The sequence below is a fragment of the Hyperolius riggenbachi genome, chromosome 1 (assembly GCF_040937935.1).
Source record: "Hyperolius riggenbachi isolate aHypRig1 chromosome 1, aHypRig1.pri, whole genome shotgun sequence".
NCBI classification, from domain to species: domain Eukaryota; kingdom Metazoa; phylum Chordata; class Amphibia; order Anura; family Hyperoliidae; genus Hyperolius; species Hyperolius riggenbachi.
In genome coordinates, this window is record NC_090646.1 from 609,617,405 (window position 1) to 609,632,236 (window position 14,832).

Genomic DNA, 14,832 nt, shown 5'->3' on the forward strand with positions numbered 1-14,832 from the left:
TGACCATTGAGGGCAGATCACATTGTACTATTGTTTTATGGTTTTAATCATTGTATGGTTCAATAAAGGCGATTTTGCATTTTCCTATAATTCTTGTGGTGCGGTCATTATAGGAGTAAGAATGTTATCTAAATCTGTCCCTGGCTGTTTCTTTGATGTATAAATGCTCCAGAAAGCCAAATTGGTCTTGGAGCTCAGAGAAGCTCTTTTGCATAGATAACTGAAGTTTCTTAACTTTTCCTCTACTGAAAACAGGGAGTTAGAGGCAGAAAATGTTAAGGATTTGCAGAAAACAAGATGGCGGCCCTAGCACACAGGCAACACATCCTGCAGCTGGGGCAGATGGCAATGTACATACTGTACATGTTATGTAGAACATGGCAGAGATGAGACGAAATGAATGAGACTTTGTTCAGGTTTGCTTCAAAGGCGATTACCGTATTTCCCATGCTTTGATATCGTGGGTTTTGTTTTTTTTTTGGTTTGTTTTTTTACATTTTACTAAAGGGCGTCTGGGTTTGAGGAGTCATGTTTGTAAGCACAAAGACTGTTTGTTCATCCCTTAGAGGGGTTGGGGGTCTAGTAGTTTGTAATAAAGGACTCTGTTACAAATAGTGCATTATACAATACTGTATGTTTAAAGAGGAACTTAGTGGAAATAATGCAATAAATTAAATAGTTTGATTTTTTTACAATATTCATGTATAAATGTTTTAGTCAGTGTTTGCACATTGTAAAATCATTCCTCTCCTCAATTTACTTTCCGAAATGTATCACTGGTGGTGACATCTTTAGTCCTGCCAGGTGATCTCTCCGGAATGTTAGTTTCTGAGTGTTCTATGTAAAGAAGGTGATATGGCTTGCTTTGGCAGTTGTAAGAAGCCATTTCCCATGATGGAAGGAGATTCACAGACAAACTATCAGGGCCATGGGCATGATATCACACTGTCTGTGGGAGAGGTTTAACCGCAATATTAGCCATGCAGACCCCCCCCCCCGGATGATCTATTTGAGAAACTGTAGACATTTCTCATGGGGAAGGGGTTATCCGCTATTGGATTTCACTGTGAAACTTAAGCTTATAAAGTATTCAGCCGCACTACTGGTGAATTCTTTTTACCTGCCAGTCTAATCTAGCAGGATTGGCTAACATTAACCACTCTACTACTCCTTTTTAGGGGTCTATGCGTTCCCCAGTAATTGACGAGAGGTTTTAGAATTGAAAATCAATTTCAACAGATATTAACTAAATAAAGCGTTTTCACTTTTGTTATACAATATAATTGACCCCCTGAATGCTGGCTATTAAAAAAAAAAAAAAAAAAAAAAAAAAACTGATTTCAGCCTGAACAGAGTCTGTTAGTTATAATTTCTCAGAAGTTTGTTTACATCTCCCTTGCGTTTCGCTGGACTCCTCTCTGCAGCCAGCCAGGGGTTAATGATTACGTGTTCGGAGGTGAACCACTCTTAATGTGCATTGCGGGATTTTTTTTTTATGACTGTGTTGTCAGTCTTTAGAGGAGACTTCATTTGACGGAGCTGAGGAAGGGAAAGCCTGGCATTGAGCAGAGATAGAGAGAGAGACGGAGAGCCACTTAATATGCACTGCTCCAAGCCTCATTTGCAATTCTGTTAGTGTGCATTTTGCTTTGCAGAAAATCAGTGTTGCATTCATCCCCTTAACCTGAATATAGCAGCTGACATCTCTCTTTATTACAGCCAGAGGTGGAAGGACCCAAACTTACAGAATCCCCCCTTCCCCCCACCCCCCTCGGAGAGTGTTAGTCCATTCCTTTATAGTGGCTCGTTTTGGCTCCCTGTCAGCGCCAGGATGCTGCCAGTGGATGTGTGTCATGCTCTCAATAGATTGTGCTAAAATATAGCAGTCATGAAAGCCCAGCGGGAGAGGCTGCGAATCCCAGGCTTGACCTTGGAGTAAGTATTGTCTCTCTTTAATATTTTGATGCTTTCTGCATGTCGTTAGCGTTCGTACCACCAATAGCCGTGTCGCCTGTGTCGATCATGACAGCTGAGGGGAGACCTGCATGCTTTTTACGTCTGCATCAGCTGCCTCCTCCATGCAGAGGATGCTGAGCAGCCTATGGCTGCCGAAGGGGTCTCCCTACAAGGGCTCTGCTTCCCTTGTTTTAGTCTAGGGGGGTCTCCATAGCTTGATGGCTGAGGGGAAGGTGATTGTAGGCCGTGATGTGTTGTGTATATTCCTCTCTGCACCTTCTTCCCCACCCCCTCCCCTCCCGTGTTTGTCCCAGCACTGCCTTTCAGATAAGGCCTGTGTGTGTCTCCGGAATAATGAGCAGCAGCACTGCACGCTAAAGCGTCATTGAAATGCTATTCATGAACATGTATTAGCCATAATCAATTTTTAATACGCCGGTACAGGCATTAATGGACGTAAAATAAGATTTATTTACAGATGCTCGGCCTGGGTGCAATGTCGTGTCTGTGTACTGCATTGGTGAGAAAGGGGGAGGTGTGTGTATATGTATGTGTGTGTATATATAATATATCTGTGTGTGCTTCCTGTGTCTGCCAGACAGAGATGTGTTAAATATCTTGTATATTGTACGATGTTTCACGTATGTCTTTAATCTGTTTTGCATCCACCTGTCTGCAGGATCATAAATCGTTAACCTTTGCTATTAATGGTGTTTTTTTCATCATCACCGTACGTCTTTGGTGTGATTTTGCATCTGTACATTATATGCTTGTAAGAAAACACATTGTGTTCACATTTTATCATATGTCTACATGTGTGCAGTCACAGATGGTAAAAACAATCCAGTCTTGCTAAAAATAGGGAAATATAGGTGCGTTGAGGTGCCTGTAATAGCGCCCTTGTCACATACTTTGGCTGTTTGCTTGTCCGCCCAGTAGTAGTGTGACTTTATAGTTTTAACCACCGTGTAGAGTTCACCAGGAAACATGGGCCCGATGGGTACCACGCAGGTCAGGGGAGAGGCAAAGGACAGGCAGAGTTTGGCAAAGCAGGTGGTTTTGGCGCCCGGCAAGCAATCCAAGCGCCCCATAGTAGCAATGTAATGCTGCTATGGAAATTCATGGTTCCGGTGGTTGCCAGACCCCAAATTACATCTCCCTCCAAGTTGCGACATCTTGGAGAGGGAACATCACCGGGGAGTTTTGCGGCAGCCGGGAGAGCCGTCATTCAGCCCTCCAGGTGCCCAACTCACCGGCGACACGTTTGGAGAATACTTTTTTGGGTGATGGTTGGAGGGGAAGCTTCTGTGGCGAGTAGAACAAAAAAAATTGTAAGTTGCATTCGAAAAGATTTATGGGTCACCATTGGGGTGCAATAGCTCCAGTCATATTTTTTGCACTGAGACTTTAACATGTTCATTTATGTTCTTGATGAGTGAGTGAGATATATGCTGCTGTTGGTCATAAAGCGGATCTGGCAACATCAAACAAGAAAAGTTGTATCACGAAATGCTTTTTGTACACCATTTTCTTGCAAGCTTATAAGGCTTTAAACTTCTCCTTCAGGAATGATACAGAACTGGATCAGAACCTTATATATGATTCTGATCCTGATCTGTGTCATGCCTGAAGAAGAAACTTGAAGTAAATCTGAGGGAGTTGGACCACTTCTATTTTACTTACATGGAGCTTCTGCCTTACGGGTCCCTCTGTTTCCTTCCAATCCACTCCGTTGTCCTGCTGTGCCCTTCCGAAAGAATGCCAACTTTGCATGCATTGCTGCGGCTGCACACCTCCTCGATAGTCTTTACGAACTGTGCATGTGTAGTATGCAACGGGAGCATGATCAAGGTGGGGTAGGCCACAACTGGTCCAGTCTGCAAGCTTTCAAAGGGATCAAGGGGCACAACAGAGTGGTTTGGGAGGAAACTGAGGTATCTATATGGCTGTGCGGATTGGAAGATGCCCCGGGTAAGTAAAACAGAACTTGTTACCCATGTCTTAGGTTTACATTTAAGTTTTGAAAGGTTGCAAGAAAAGGACGTCCAATTAGTTATAATATGTATAACCTTAATGAGTTCCTTATGAACTCAATTAGTAATAAAGACTGGAACAGCTTCCATTAACGGTTCAGCAATGCCCTTTAACTTTTGCCATCCCCACAACAGCTGTTTTTTGTTGGTCAAGGAGGTGAAACCTCCTTTTCATTGCCAGGTAACCAGCTCATCTCTCCCCACTGTCAGGTCCATGTCATCTTCTTCTGTGTCATGTGACCTTGGCTACAATACACTAATGTGTGTGTGTGTGTGTGTCAGTGCCAGTGGCACAGAAAATAGAAATAAGTTACGTGGTCCTGGCATTTTGGGTAAATGGCTGCTTTATGGGAAAGTGGAGGCCCCTTCCTATAGAGAATGATCGTAGGGAGCAGTAGTTATAGGGCAGTTCTGAACCCTGTTTCTCGTTATTTTAAGTCTCTACTTCAATTTTAGAGGACAACTGAAGTGAGAGGGGAGGCTCCCATATTTTTCCTTTTAAACAGTGCACATTTTCTGGCTTTCCTGCGGATCTTCTGCCTCTTATACTTTTAGTCATAAACTATGAACAAGCATGCAGATCAGATGTTTGACTGAAGTCTGGCTTCATTTGCTCATGCTTGTTTCAGTTGTGTGATTCAGACACTACTGATGCATGAAAGACCAAGCAAGATACCAGGCAACTGGTGTTATTTAATAAGAAATATGGCAGCCTCCATATTCTATTCCTCTCAGTTCAGTTGTCCTTCGAGTTGGTCCCAAGTATGTCAAGTGGTCCATTTGTGCATTGCTTGTAAGTTTGTTTGTTTTGTGGTTGTTCATTCAGAGTATTGTACCTTAATAGTCTCACGTTGTAGTTTTTTTTCTGCTCATGACAAAATTGTTGATTATAGAAGATATGAATCATGAAGGCATATCTATCATACATTCCTCCTTTATTGTATAGCTTCAGTGAACACTTTGAGATCAGTTGATACCATTTGCTAGCTAAAGCCCCATAAGCCTGCTAGATGAAACTTGTTGAGGCAGATGATAATGAGAAGTCTCTGCCAAGAAATCCAGCATGTGTACAGCAGCCCCCATTGTTTTGCCCACTTGCCTCATCCGCCGTGAGACGTCCGCCTTCTGCCCCCCACATCTGTAGAGCCTTGGTCCCTGTCACCCGAGGGATCCCTGATGGGCGACATGCCTTGTACATGTTTACAGGCTTAACTCATATGACTGGAAACCTACGTTTTCATATCTCTTTTGTTTTTCAGTCTTTTACTGCATTTTTAATCTGGTGGTTATCAACTTTATTCAAAAGTGTTCACTTTTACAGATGGCCAATATGGTGCATTATTTGGTTGTCTACAATAAAGCTCAGAGATTGTCTTGTATGCTTTGTAACTGTAACATGATCACCTCTGTGTGTTGGGTCATACATCGTTCTGTTCTTCTGTGTTGTGACCATACTGTGCATTGTGTTTCAGTAAATAAGTCTTCTCTGGATTTGTTTATCTAGAATTGTTAATAAATGTTTGTCCTGCATGCCGTTTCTGTATCGGTTGCTTGCAGAGCTTGTCATTTCGGGGAGGCATAGGGTTTGGACCTATTGAATGACTCTTTAGTCTTTACTAGAAATCCATAACTGAGAATAAGTTTTAAAAAGTATTTTTTTTAAGTCTTAATAGATTCAGCAAAGGCCAGAATCAACCGGTAGAAATTGTCATGAGTAACCAGTGAGGTGTTACATGGAAAAATCAGAGACGGCTAATGTGAATATTTTCACCATGTCATGGTTTCCAAAAATCAGGAAGTTCTCCTGTCCTTCAAATTATCGATGGTAAGGAGGGTCCAGTTCCCAAGACAAGTTTGTAGATGAAGTTCTAGCTCTAGTGCATAGTTCAGTGTGGCCTTTGGTCTCCACTTCTACACATTGGACCTACGTTTTTATAGTTCTCCTGGCTGGAGAACCTCCGTGAACCAGAATGATCCTGCATCGTCTTGTTAGATGTTTCTTTGAAGGCTCTATTTTTTTCCATATTGAGGTATTAAAGTGTACCTGAGATGACGATAAAGAAAGATTTGATACTTACCCGGGGCTTCTCCAGCCCCGTAAGCACCGCTGAGTCCCTCGCCAACCTCCCAACTGCCCCGATTCTCCGGCTGTTGGTCCTGGTAATCTTGCTCAGTCATGTCAGTCGGGGTCCTCAGTTGATGGAAGGGGGGTCCTGCATGAACAATGTCAGAGCAGGGGAGGATCCTCCTTATCAGAAGTAAAAACAAATGCCCGGCTGAAACACAAGGCACTGACAGGGCAAGTGTTCTGTATGGCTCCATAGTTTGTCTTTGAACTTGGCCAGAGCTTGTGCAAGATCTGTAGACCCATTTTATAGACTTGAAACACTTCCAGCAAAAAATCACCACCTCTGTCTCTTATTTGGGAGTGATGCATTGTGGGAAACCACAGTTGCTCACTTAAAGCTGAATTATTGTTAATCTCTCCATTTTAAAAAGAGAAAATTACTTTCTGCAGTGCAAGGGCAACATGATTACATTCAATCTAGATACCACTTACTAAGTAATTCGTGAAACAGACACTGTCTCTGATTTTTCTGCTTGATATAAAACTTTTGCTGCTTTATCATGCTAATTTCATAAACTTCCCTATACAATCCTACTGGTATGTTATTTAAAGTAAACTTGTCATGACCGATTAATTTATCGTGGAGCAATAGCCAATTTTTTTTAATTTTTTTTATTCCAGTTTTAGATGGCAGGAGGAAAGGCTTATAGCTTCTACCTTTTTTTTTATTGCTGTGTGACTTCTAGTTAGGGGATAATTTCATTGTTCTTACCTCAGTGAACTTATTGCAAATAGGGTGCAATTCACTCTTTCTTCAAAATTTTCTCCTTGGTGATATTTTCACACCTTATCAGTAAACTGTTACTAGCAGGCAAGAAAATGCTCAGAATAATTTTGACAGTACTTTTCCACCTACTTTTTGGTACTTTTCAAATGCAGAGTGCAAAAGTTAGACCGAAGAATAAAAGAGATCTCCTAGGACAATGATGGCTAACCTTGGCACTGCAGCTGTGACAAAACTACAACTCCCATCATGCCTCTGCCTCCCTGAGTTATGCTTAGAGCTGTCAGAGTATGGCAATGTCTCATGGGACTTGTAGTTCCACCACAGCTGGAATGCCAAGGTTAGCCATCACTGTCCTAGGAGAAAAGGGAAATTTGATCAGGCCTATAAAGAGGACTTTTTTCCCCAATATACAAAAACGTTCTCCGGATGAAAATGGTTTCAGGAAAACTACCAGGTGCTGGTTAATCACTGGTGAGCTGCTGGCTTGGACTGCCTCAAATGTACACCCCTCCCGGATCAGTGTAAAGCAGGGGGGGCTGGGCCGCATAAGGAATTTCACAATCGCGGCGCATTGCCGCCTCTGCCCGCCCCTCACTCTTCCTATACAGAGAGGGGCGGGGAGAGGCGGCGATCCGTGCGGCGATTGACGTCAGGAGGGGCAGAGCTGAAGCTGAAAGCTCTGCCCCTTCCAGGAAATGCCGGTGGATTTCCTCCCGGGCTATTTGGGGGCTCTGCAGCCCTCGTTCAGCGGTGGGGATGCGGCGGATTACTTGGGAGCACTGAAGCGAACTATAAGGAAGCTTTTGCTGGCGAGGGCCACAAAATATTGTATCGAGGGCCGCAAATGGCCCGCGGGCCGCGAGTTTGAGACCCCTGGTGTAAACGTATATGTTAGGAGAAGTTGGTACAAACAGAATCAACAACCCATTTTCAGTATTGCAGGTAACTGCTGAATATCTGTGTCGTGAGACTACCTCACATCCCCCCTAAAGACACTAAGAAAAAAGAAAAAAAAAAAACAGGCCAATAAGAATAGGAAATGATTTCCAACATGAAGCACCTACATTTTTTTTGCTGATGCTGTACTACTATCTGCCATTTTTCTCTCTATATCCGATCCTATGACCTAACTGCTGAGCATTTGTCCCAGTGGAAGCACACAGCCAAGGGAATCAAAAGTCCTGACCTGAATGCAGTTTATTGCATTTCTGTAAAGGTGAAATTATGGGATTAACCCATCATACAGGTAACTAGTAACTTAAAGGAAACCAGAGCTGAATGGATTTAAAAGTTTTGTACATACCTGGGCCTTCCTCCAGCCCCATCTGCAGGGATCTCTCCCACGCCGCCGTCCTCAGTCTTCTCCCTCTTCTGTACCGGGTCCCGTAACTTCCTTCAGTTGCGGCCAGTCTGCTCAAGAGGAAGTGTGTTCTTTACGTATCTCTCAGGCGGCTGCCGGAGAGATACGAAGAGGGCGCACTTCTCTTGCACAGACTGGCCATGACTGACAAGTTACGGGACCCGGTACAGAAAACTGAGGAGACTGAGGACGGTGTAGTGGGAGGGATCCCTGCGGATGGGGCTGGAGGAAGGCCCAGGTATGTACAAAACTTTTAAATCCATTCAGCTCTGGTTTCCTTTACAGGAGAAGTTCAGAGTGTTATGGGACTGGACATTACATAGGATATAGTTTTTAACTTGCTCCTAGTTTTTATTTTTTTTAAAGTTGTCAGCTGAAAAACTGCAACAAAGTTTAAACATTTTTGAGTTATGACCCATATGCAATTCACTCTTTGGCCTGGTGCACACCAAAAACCGCTAGCAGATCCGCAAAATGCTAGCAGATTTTGAAACGCTTTTTCTTTTTCTGTAGCGTTTCAGCTAGCATTTTGCGGTTTTGTGAAGCGTTTTTGGTGTAGTAGATTTCATGTATTGTTACAGTAAAGCTGTTACTGAACAGCTACTGTAACAAAAACCGCCTGGCAAACCGCTCTGAAGTGCAGTTTTTCAGAGCGGTTTGCGTTTTTCCTATACTTAACATTGAGGCAGAAACGCATCCGCAATCCAAAATCTGCAGCAGCCCGGGAGTATGTGTTTCTGCAAAACGCCTCCCGCTCTGGTGTGCACCAGCCCATTGAAATACATTACCCTAGCGGATCCGCACCCGCAAGCGGATCGCAAACCGCAGCAGAACCGCTCTGGTGTGCACTAGGCCTATCTCCTGAGTTTTCTCCTTGGAGATAATTTTTCATCTTTCTTTTTATAATAACTTTTTAGTACTTTGCAATGGAGAAAATACCAAAAAGTAGGGGAATATGTACTATCAAAATTAGTATTTTCTTGCTTTCAGGTGGTTTAAAAGACATTTTATTGACAGGTTTGAAAATATCACCTAGGAGAAAACTCAGGAGAAAAAGTGAATTGCATATGGGCCAAAGTCTCCATTGCTCATGTAGAGAGCATTTAGCATTTTAACTTTTTACAGTAACCTGAAGTGAAAAGGTTATGGGTCTGCCGTATTTACCGTAATTTTAAAGAATACAAATTACCTGGCTGCTCTGCTGATCCTCTGCCTCTAATGCTTCATACACCCTTGAGATAAGTCTTTGGAAAAGGCAAGATCACAGACCAATCTTACCCCCTTCCATGTAGTATGAGAGCCACACCTACATAGTCTATTCTATGGAGCTGACCTCCCCATCAGATAAAATCTTTGCAAGATGCTGCACACAAAGCTGCTGTACAGACACAAAAGATCAGTATCTGCAAAAGATCTGTTCCTGCCAAAGATCCATTCCTGCAAAATGCATTCATAGTCTATGAGATCTGCAGATCCTCATACACACCTTGTTTAACAGGCAATCATCTGCAGATCATCTGCAGATCAGATCCACCAGGATGGATTTTCAGATCTGCAGATGATTGCCAGATATGCAGATGAATGCCTGTTAAACAAGGTGTGTATGATGATCTGCAGATCTCATAGACTATGAATGCATTTTGCAGGAATGGATCTTTTGCAGGAACAGATCTTTTGCAGATAATGATCTTTTGAATGTCTTCAGCATCTTTGTGTGCAGCATCTTGCAAAGATTTTATCTGATGGGGAGTTCAGCTCCATAGAAAAGACTGTGTTGGTATGGCTCTCATACAACATGGAAGGGGGTAAAATTGGTCTGTGATCTTGCCTTTTCCAAAGACTTTTATCTCAAGTGTGTATGAAGCATAATACTTTTAGCCATAGACCCTGACCAAGCATGCAGATTAGATGTTACGTCTTACTGAATTTGCTGCATGCTTGTTTCAGATACTACTGATGCATAATATATCAGCAGGATGCTAGGCGACTGGTATTGTTTAAAATTGTTTAAAAGGAAATAAATATGGCAGATGAGCTCACTTTAGTAGTCATTTAAAGCAAGTTTGTTGGAAGGCTAATATATTAGTGGATTAGTCACATGCGTATTTCAGGTGTGTGATTCAGACACTACTGAAAGCAGTATGATTGACAGGAATAAGAGTCCACTGGTATTGTTTAAAGAGGAAATGAATATGGTAGCCTCCATATCCCTCTCACTTCAGGTTCCCTTAGGACTGGAAATTAGTTGGATAGATAGTTAGAGACACCAAAACGCCACAATTCCCAGTGTGAAGAGGCCCATACACTGGCCGATTTCAGCCATAAGATCAGAAATCGGTTCTTTCAAATCAGCAAATCATTTCATGCTGAAATCTATTGGAAATCTGTTCCTAGTGTGTGGCACACAGATTCCTGTCAGATTCGACTTGACAGGCTTCTGACAGAAATCTGTCTGATGGTCGAATCTGCTGCAAATCTATAAGTGTATGGCCCGGCCTATGTCTCTAAATATTTGCTTATCTTCTCTTTACCAGCATAGCAGGGGCTGTACAAGCACCTTATAAAAGTGAGTGACACACAACATGCAGACCTTTCATGGGCAGGGAGCTTTTAAAGTGAATTATAAGCAAAGAAAAAGTTATTTAAAATTAAATTAAAAAACGTACATAACTTTGGAAGTACATTTATTTTTTTTTTCTTTTAAGTTTGCAATGGCAGCTCCCTCATGTTTATAATGACAGGTTCACTTTTAATAACAATTGCGTAACTCCTCCTGACCCCTTTACTTATTTTGTGCCTCTTGCTTGTATTATGTTCATTTCATTTGCTTCTGACTGCTGTGCTCACTGCTAGTGACGTTTTAACTTTACAGTCTCACTCCTCGGAGCTTGAGTCCGACCCCAACAAGCCCATGCAGCCCCTGTAGTCCATTGTATGCTTTCCATTTCTGGAGGTAAGGAATCAACACTTTTGCTTTATTCTGCCTGTCAGAGGAATCGTTTGAAAATGTTTGATTTCATTGTTGCAGAAGGTCAATCCGGTTTAAAGTGTAGCTCCAGATTTCCAATGCATTCCAAGTGAAGCAGCATTGTAAAAAAAAAAAAAAATACATTCAGAGCATCCCCTTAGACACCAGGAGCGTGCATTGCGTACACTATGTCCTCACCTTGCCACTTGAGTGTGTTAAGCCGACGATATATGATGGGGTTCCGTAAAGAAGAACATTAACCAAGGATTGAACTTCATTCCAATCAGTAGCTGCTACTCCCTTCCCCATGGGAAATCTTGACCTTTTCTCATATAGGTCATAAGGAGGAGGGGGGGGGGGTCTCTGTGGCTAATATTGTGGGGAAAACCCTCCCACGGTGTGATGTCATGACCATGGTACTGGCAGTTTGCTGACTGTGCACATTGTTGCATTTTGAGAAATAATGTATCCACACACAAAACAACCCTTTAGCCTATCACATTGTTAGTGGGTGTGTTTATGCTTAATTGCAGTTGGTGCTGTTTTTTTTTTTCTTGTCTGCCAGTAGTAAAGATGATGACCCACAGGCTCATGCCGGGTCAAACAATATGAACAATTACATGGTGAATATCAATCTTTTCTTGATCTATTTTCTATTTTTTAATTTCTCACTTTGCAATTTATTGTTCTACCCTACTACTGTCTTTTGGTAAAGTTCCTCTTTAAGCAATGAAACGGATAAAGAATGTTGGAAAGTTAGTCCTCCTAGGTTTGATATTTCACTAATAGCCTGGTCTGCTGACTCACCCTCTGGACTTTCTGGCTTTCATCTCTTGGAGGCTCCAGCAGGACGATGACTCTGACTTAGTTCCTGCTCAGTTCCTTTATATCTTACCATGGCCCCTACAACACCTGCTGTATTTTCTATAATAAAAGGATAATAAAGAATTGATGGAATTGTCTTCCTTAGTGGCTCCAGCAGGTGTGCAGAATGTAAAAGTCAAGAATTCTAACCCCCAAGCCCCCGAAGAATAAACACACATTGGTCAAGCACGGCATTAAAATCACCAGCCTAATATTGTTGCCTAACCGCTTCCCCTGTGCCACCAAAACAGCTCTGACCAATCAGGCCATGGACTTCACAAGACCACTGAAGGTGTCCTGAGTTATCTGGTGCTTTTGAAGAGACACTGCAGTGGCATATAATAGAATGTAGTAAATAATCAAGGATACCCAGTTTCACATTAATTGTCTTGGTTTCAGAATCAGAAACCATTTCTATAGCTATATATTGCTGTATTTTGGTATGTAGCCCCAAGGGGATAATGCACTGTGTTCTAATACCTTCCTTTCATGGTCAGAATTACCATTTTCATCTGTGCTACAGTAGCACACTCTACAGTAGCACGCAATACTCTACTCTTTGGAACGTCCTTTGGTCCCGTCCATCAATGAGCCATTCCTTTATATTATTCCAAGCCAGTCCTTTATATTATGAGCGATCTAGCCTACAGGATTGTTATCTATAACATTATCTCTGATGTTTGTGAGGGAGAAGCTATCAGATACTGGGGGCTCTTACAGATTGAAGAAAGGCTCAGCCTGAGGGCTGTTGCAGATGAGAGGCTGAGGGATGTTGCAAAAAGAAGGGAGACTGAGGGCTTTTGCAAAAAGAAGGGAGGCTGAGGGCTTTTGCAAAAGCAAGGGATGCTGAGGGCTGGTGCAAAAGGAAGGGAGGCTAGGCCTAGTGGCTGTTAAAGAAGGGAGGCTAGGCCTGGTGACTTTTACGGAAGGGAGGGAGGCTAGGCCTGGGGGCTGTTACAGAAGGAAGGGAGGCTAGGCCTGGTGGCTGTTAGAGAAGGAAGGGAGGATAGGCCTGTTGGCTGTTGCAAAAGGAAGGGAGGCTAGGCCTGGTGGCTGTTGCAAAAGGAAGGGAGGCTAGGCCTGGTGGCTGTTGCAAAAGGAAGGGAAGCTAGGCCTGGGGCTGTTACAGAAGGAAGAGGAGGCTAGGCCTGGAAGCTGTTACAGAAGGAAGGCTAGGCCTGTTGGCTGTTGCAAAAAGGAAGGAAGGAATGGAGGCTAGGCCTTGTGGCTGTTGCAAAAGGAAGGGAGGCTAGGCCTGGTGGCTGTTGCAAAAGGAAGGAAGGAAGGGAGGCTAAACTTGGAGGCTGTTACAGAAGGAAGGAAGGAAGGAAGGAAGGGCGGCTAGGCCTGGTGGCTGTTACAGAAGGAAAGGAGGCTAGGCCTGGTGGCTGTTACAGAAGGAAGGGGGGCTAGGCCTGGTGGAAGGAAGGCGGCTAGGCCTGGTGGCAGTTACAGAAGGAAGGAAGGGAGGCTAGGCTTGGTGGCTGTTACAGACAAAAGGAAGGAAGGGGGCTAGGCCTGGTGGCAGTTACAGAAAGAAGGGAGGCTATGCTTGTGCACTGTTGCAGTAGGAAGGGGGGCTAGGCCTTAATTCTGGATTACAGCCTTCAGCAAAGTTTTGCACATGCCAAAATGGTCAGTAATTGCAATGGTTAATAAGCGGCTGGAATCCTCCTCCAGACAGTCCTCAGCAGGCTGCAGTATCCTTACACTCCAGACCATGCCACCTCCTACAAGCAAACCACTGCAGGTAGGTTAGTGGCACTTTTGTCATTAACCTGAGAAATGGTACCTGCCTTCTGTGCTGAAAGGGGGCAGATAGGACAGCAGTGTGGTCACATGACCACTGCTGCAGAGACTAAAGTTTTTACGTTTTCTTTTTGTATTTCTGGTTCTGCTGCTTTGGGGTGTTTGCAGGATGCCACATTTTTTATTCCTGGAATTCTGCCGTCAGAGAACGCACAATGTCTACACGGGATCTGAAAACAAACTTCTACCCAACGGGTTTCATTCTATAAGTTTACAAAATGCAGGGAGAGTTTTACGCCATTGTTTGTAGCTGTATTTGCTGAGTAACCTATTATATTAGTGTGGTGTGTTTACTAATAAAGGGAAGAGCCTCAGGATCCAATCTGTTACCTCGTTACTAGTTTCCATTGCTTGCGTCACTCTCCAGGCATTTCTGTGGAGTGCTCTTATGAAGCCATGCTAGCAGATGGCTGGTGGTTTTTGTATGATTCACTGCGATATAATTAAATTCCTCTCTCTATATAGTTTTCTAACTTCAGATGATTGTTACTGTGATAAATACATTGCCTGTGACTCATCTCTAGTCTTCAAAAGAAGCCAGCTCTGCTTTCATAATCATGTAATGGGGTTGGTAGATAATAACTCTGAATATCGGCTTGGTTTGACATAGAATATCTGTGCACAGAAGAAGGCCTTATATTGTATTGTCTGTACTGAGTAATGGGAATATAGCAGACCTTTTTGGTTTCAAAAAGGCTTTAAAGGAATTGTATTGTGTGTTTTGTGTTATCAGTGGCAGGACCGGATTTATATCTCACTAGAAGTTCTGGCACCCTGAATTCCAACCTCCATGGCATCCAGTGTGCCCAGCTAGCTCTCTATGCTACTTGCCTTAACATGGACTGGTCACCACTGAGGGAGCATAGAGGGCTGGATGGGCTGCCTATCCAGCCTGCCAGTCCATCTCTCTATGCTCCAGAAGCATTGCGTCTCCAGGATGACGTGTCCCAGGTTCTCAAACCTCTGACAGTCGGCTCACAGTACTCT

At 43.3% G+C, this 14,832-nt stretch overlaps 1 protein-coding gene across 3 annotated transcripts in view; it reads left to right on the forward strand.

Annotated features, from left to right (window-relative positions):
• Nucleotides 1-14,832, forward strand: part of MAST4 (microtubule associated serine/threonine kinase family member 4) — a 690,505-nt gene that overhangs the window by 407,630 nt on the left and 268,043 nt on the right. Inside the window, exons 1-2 of one of the 3 annotated variants that reach the window (XM_068250009.1) lie at nucleotides 1,852-1,935; nucleotides 11,077-11,157. The exons of 1 other annotated variant lie outside the window; for it this stretch is intronic. In XM_068250009.1, the coding sequence (XP_068106110.1) occupies nucleotides 1,889-1,935; nucleotides 11,077-11,157 (128 nt within the window). In that variant the 5' untranslated portion in view covers nucleotides 1,852-1,888. Of the gene's footprint in view, nucleotides 1-1,851; nucleotides 1,936-11,076; nucleotides 11,158-14,832 lie in introns of those variants that run through there. One more of the 3 variants, XM_068249995.1, reaches the window with a different exon arrangement.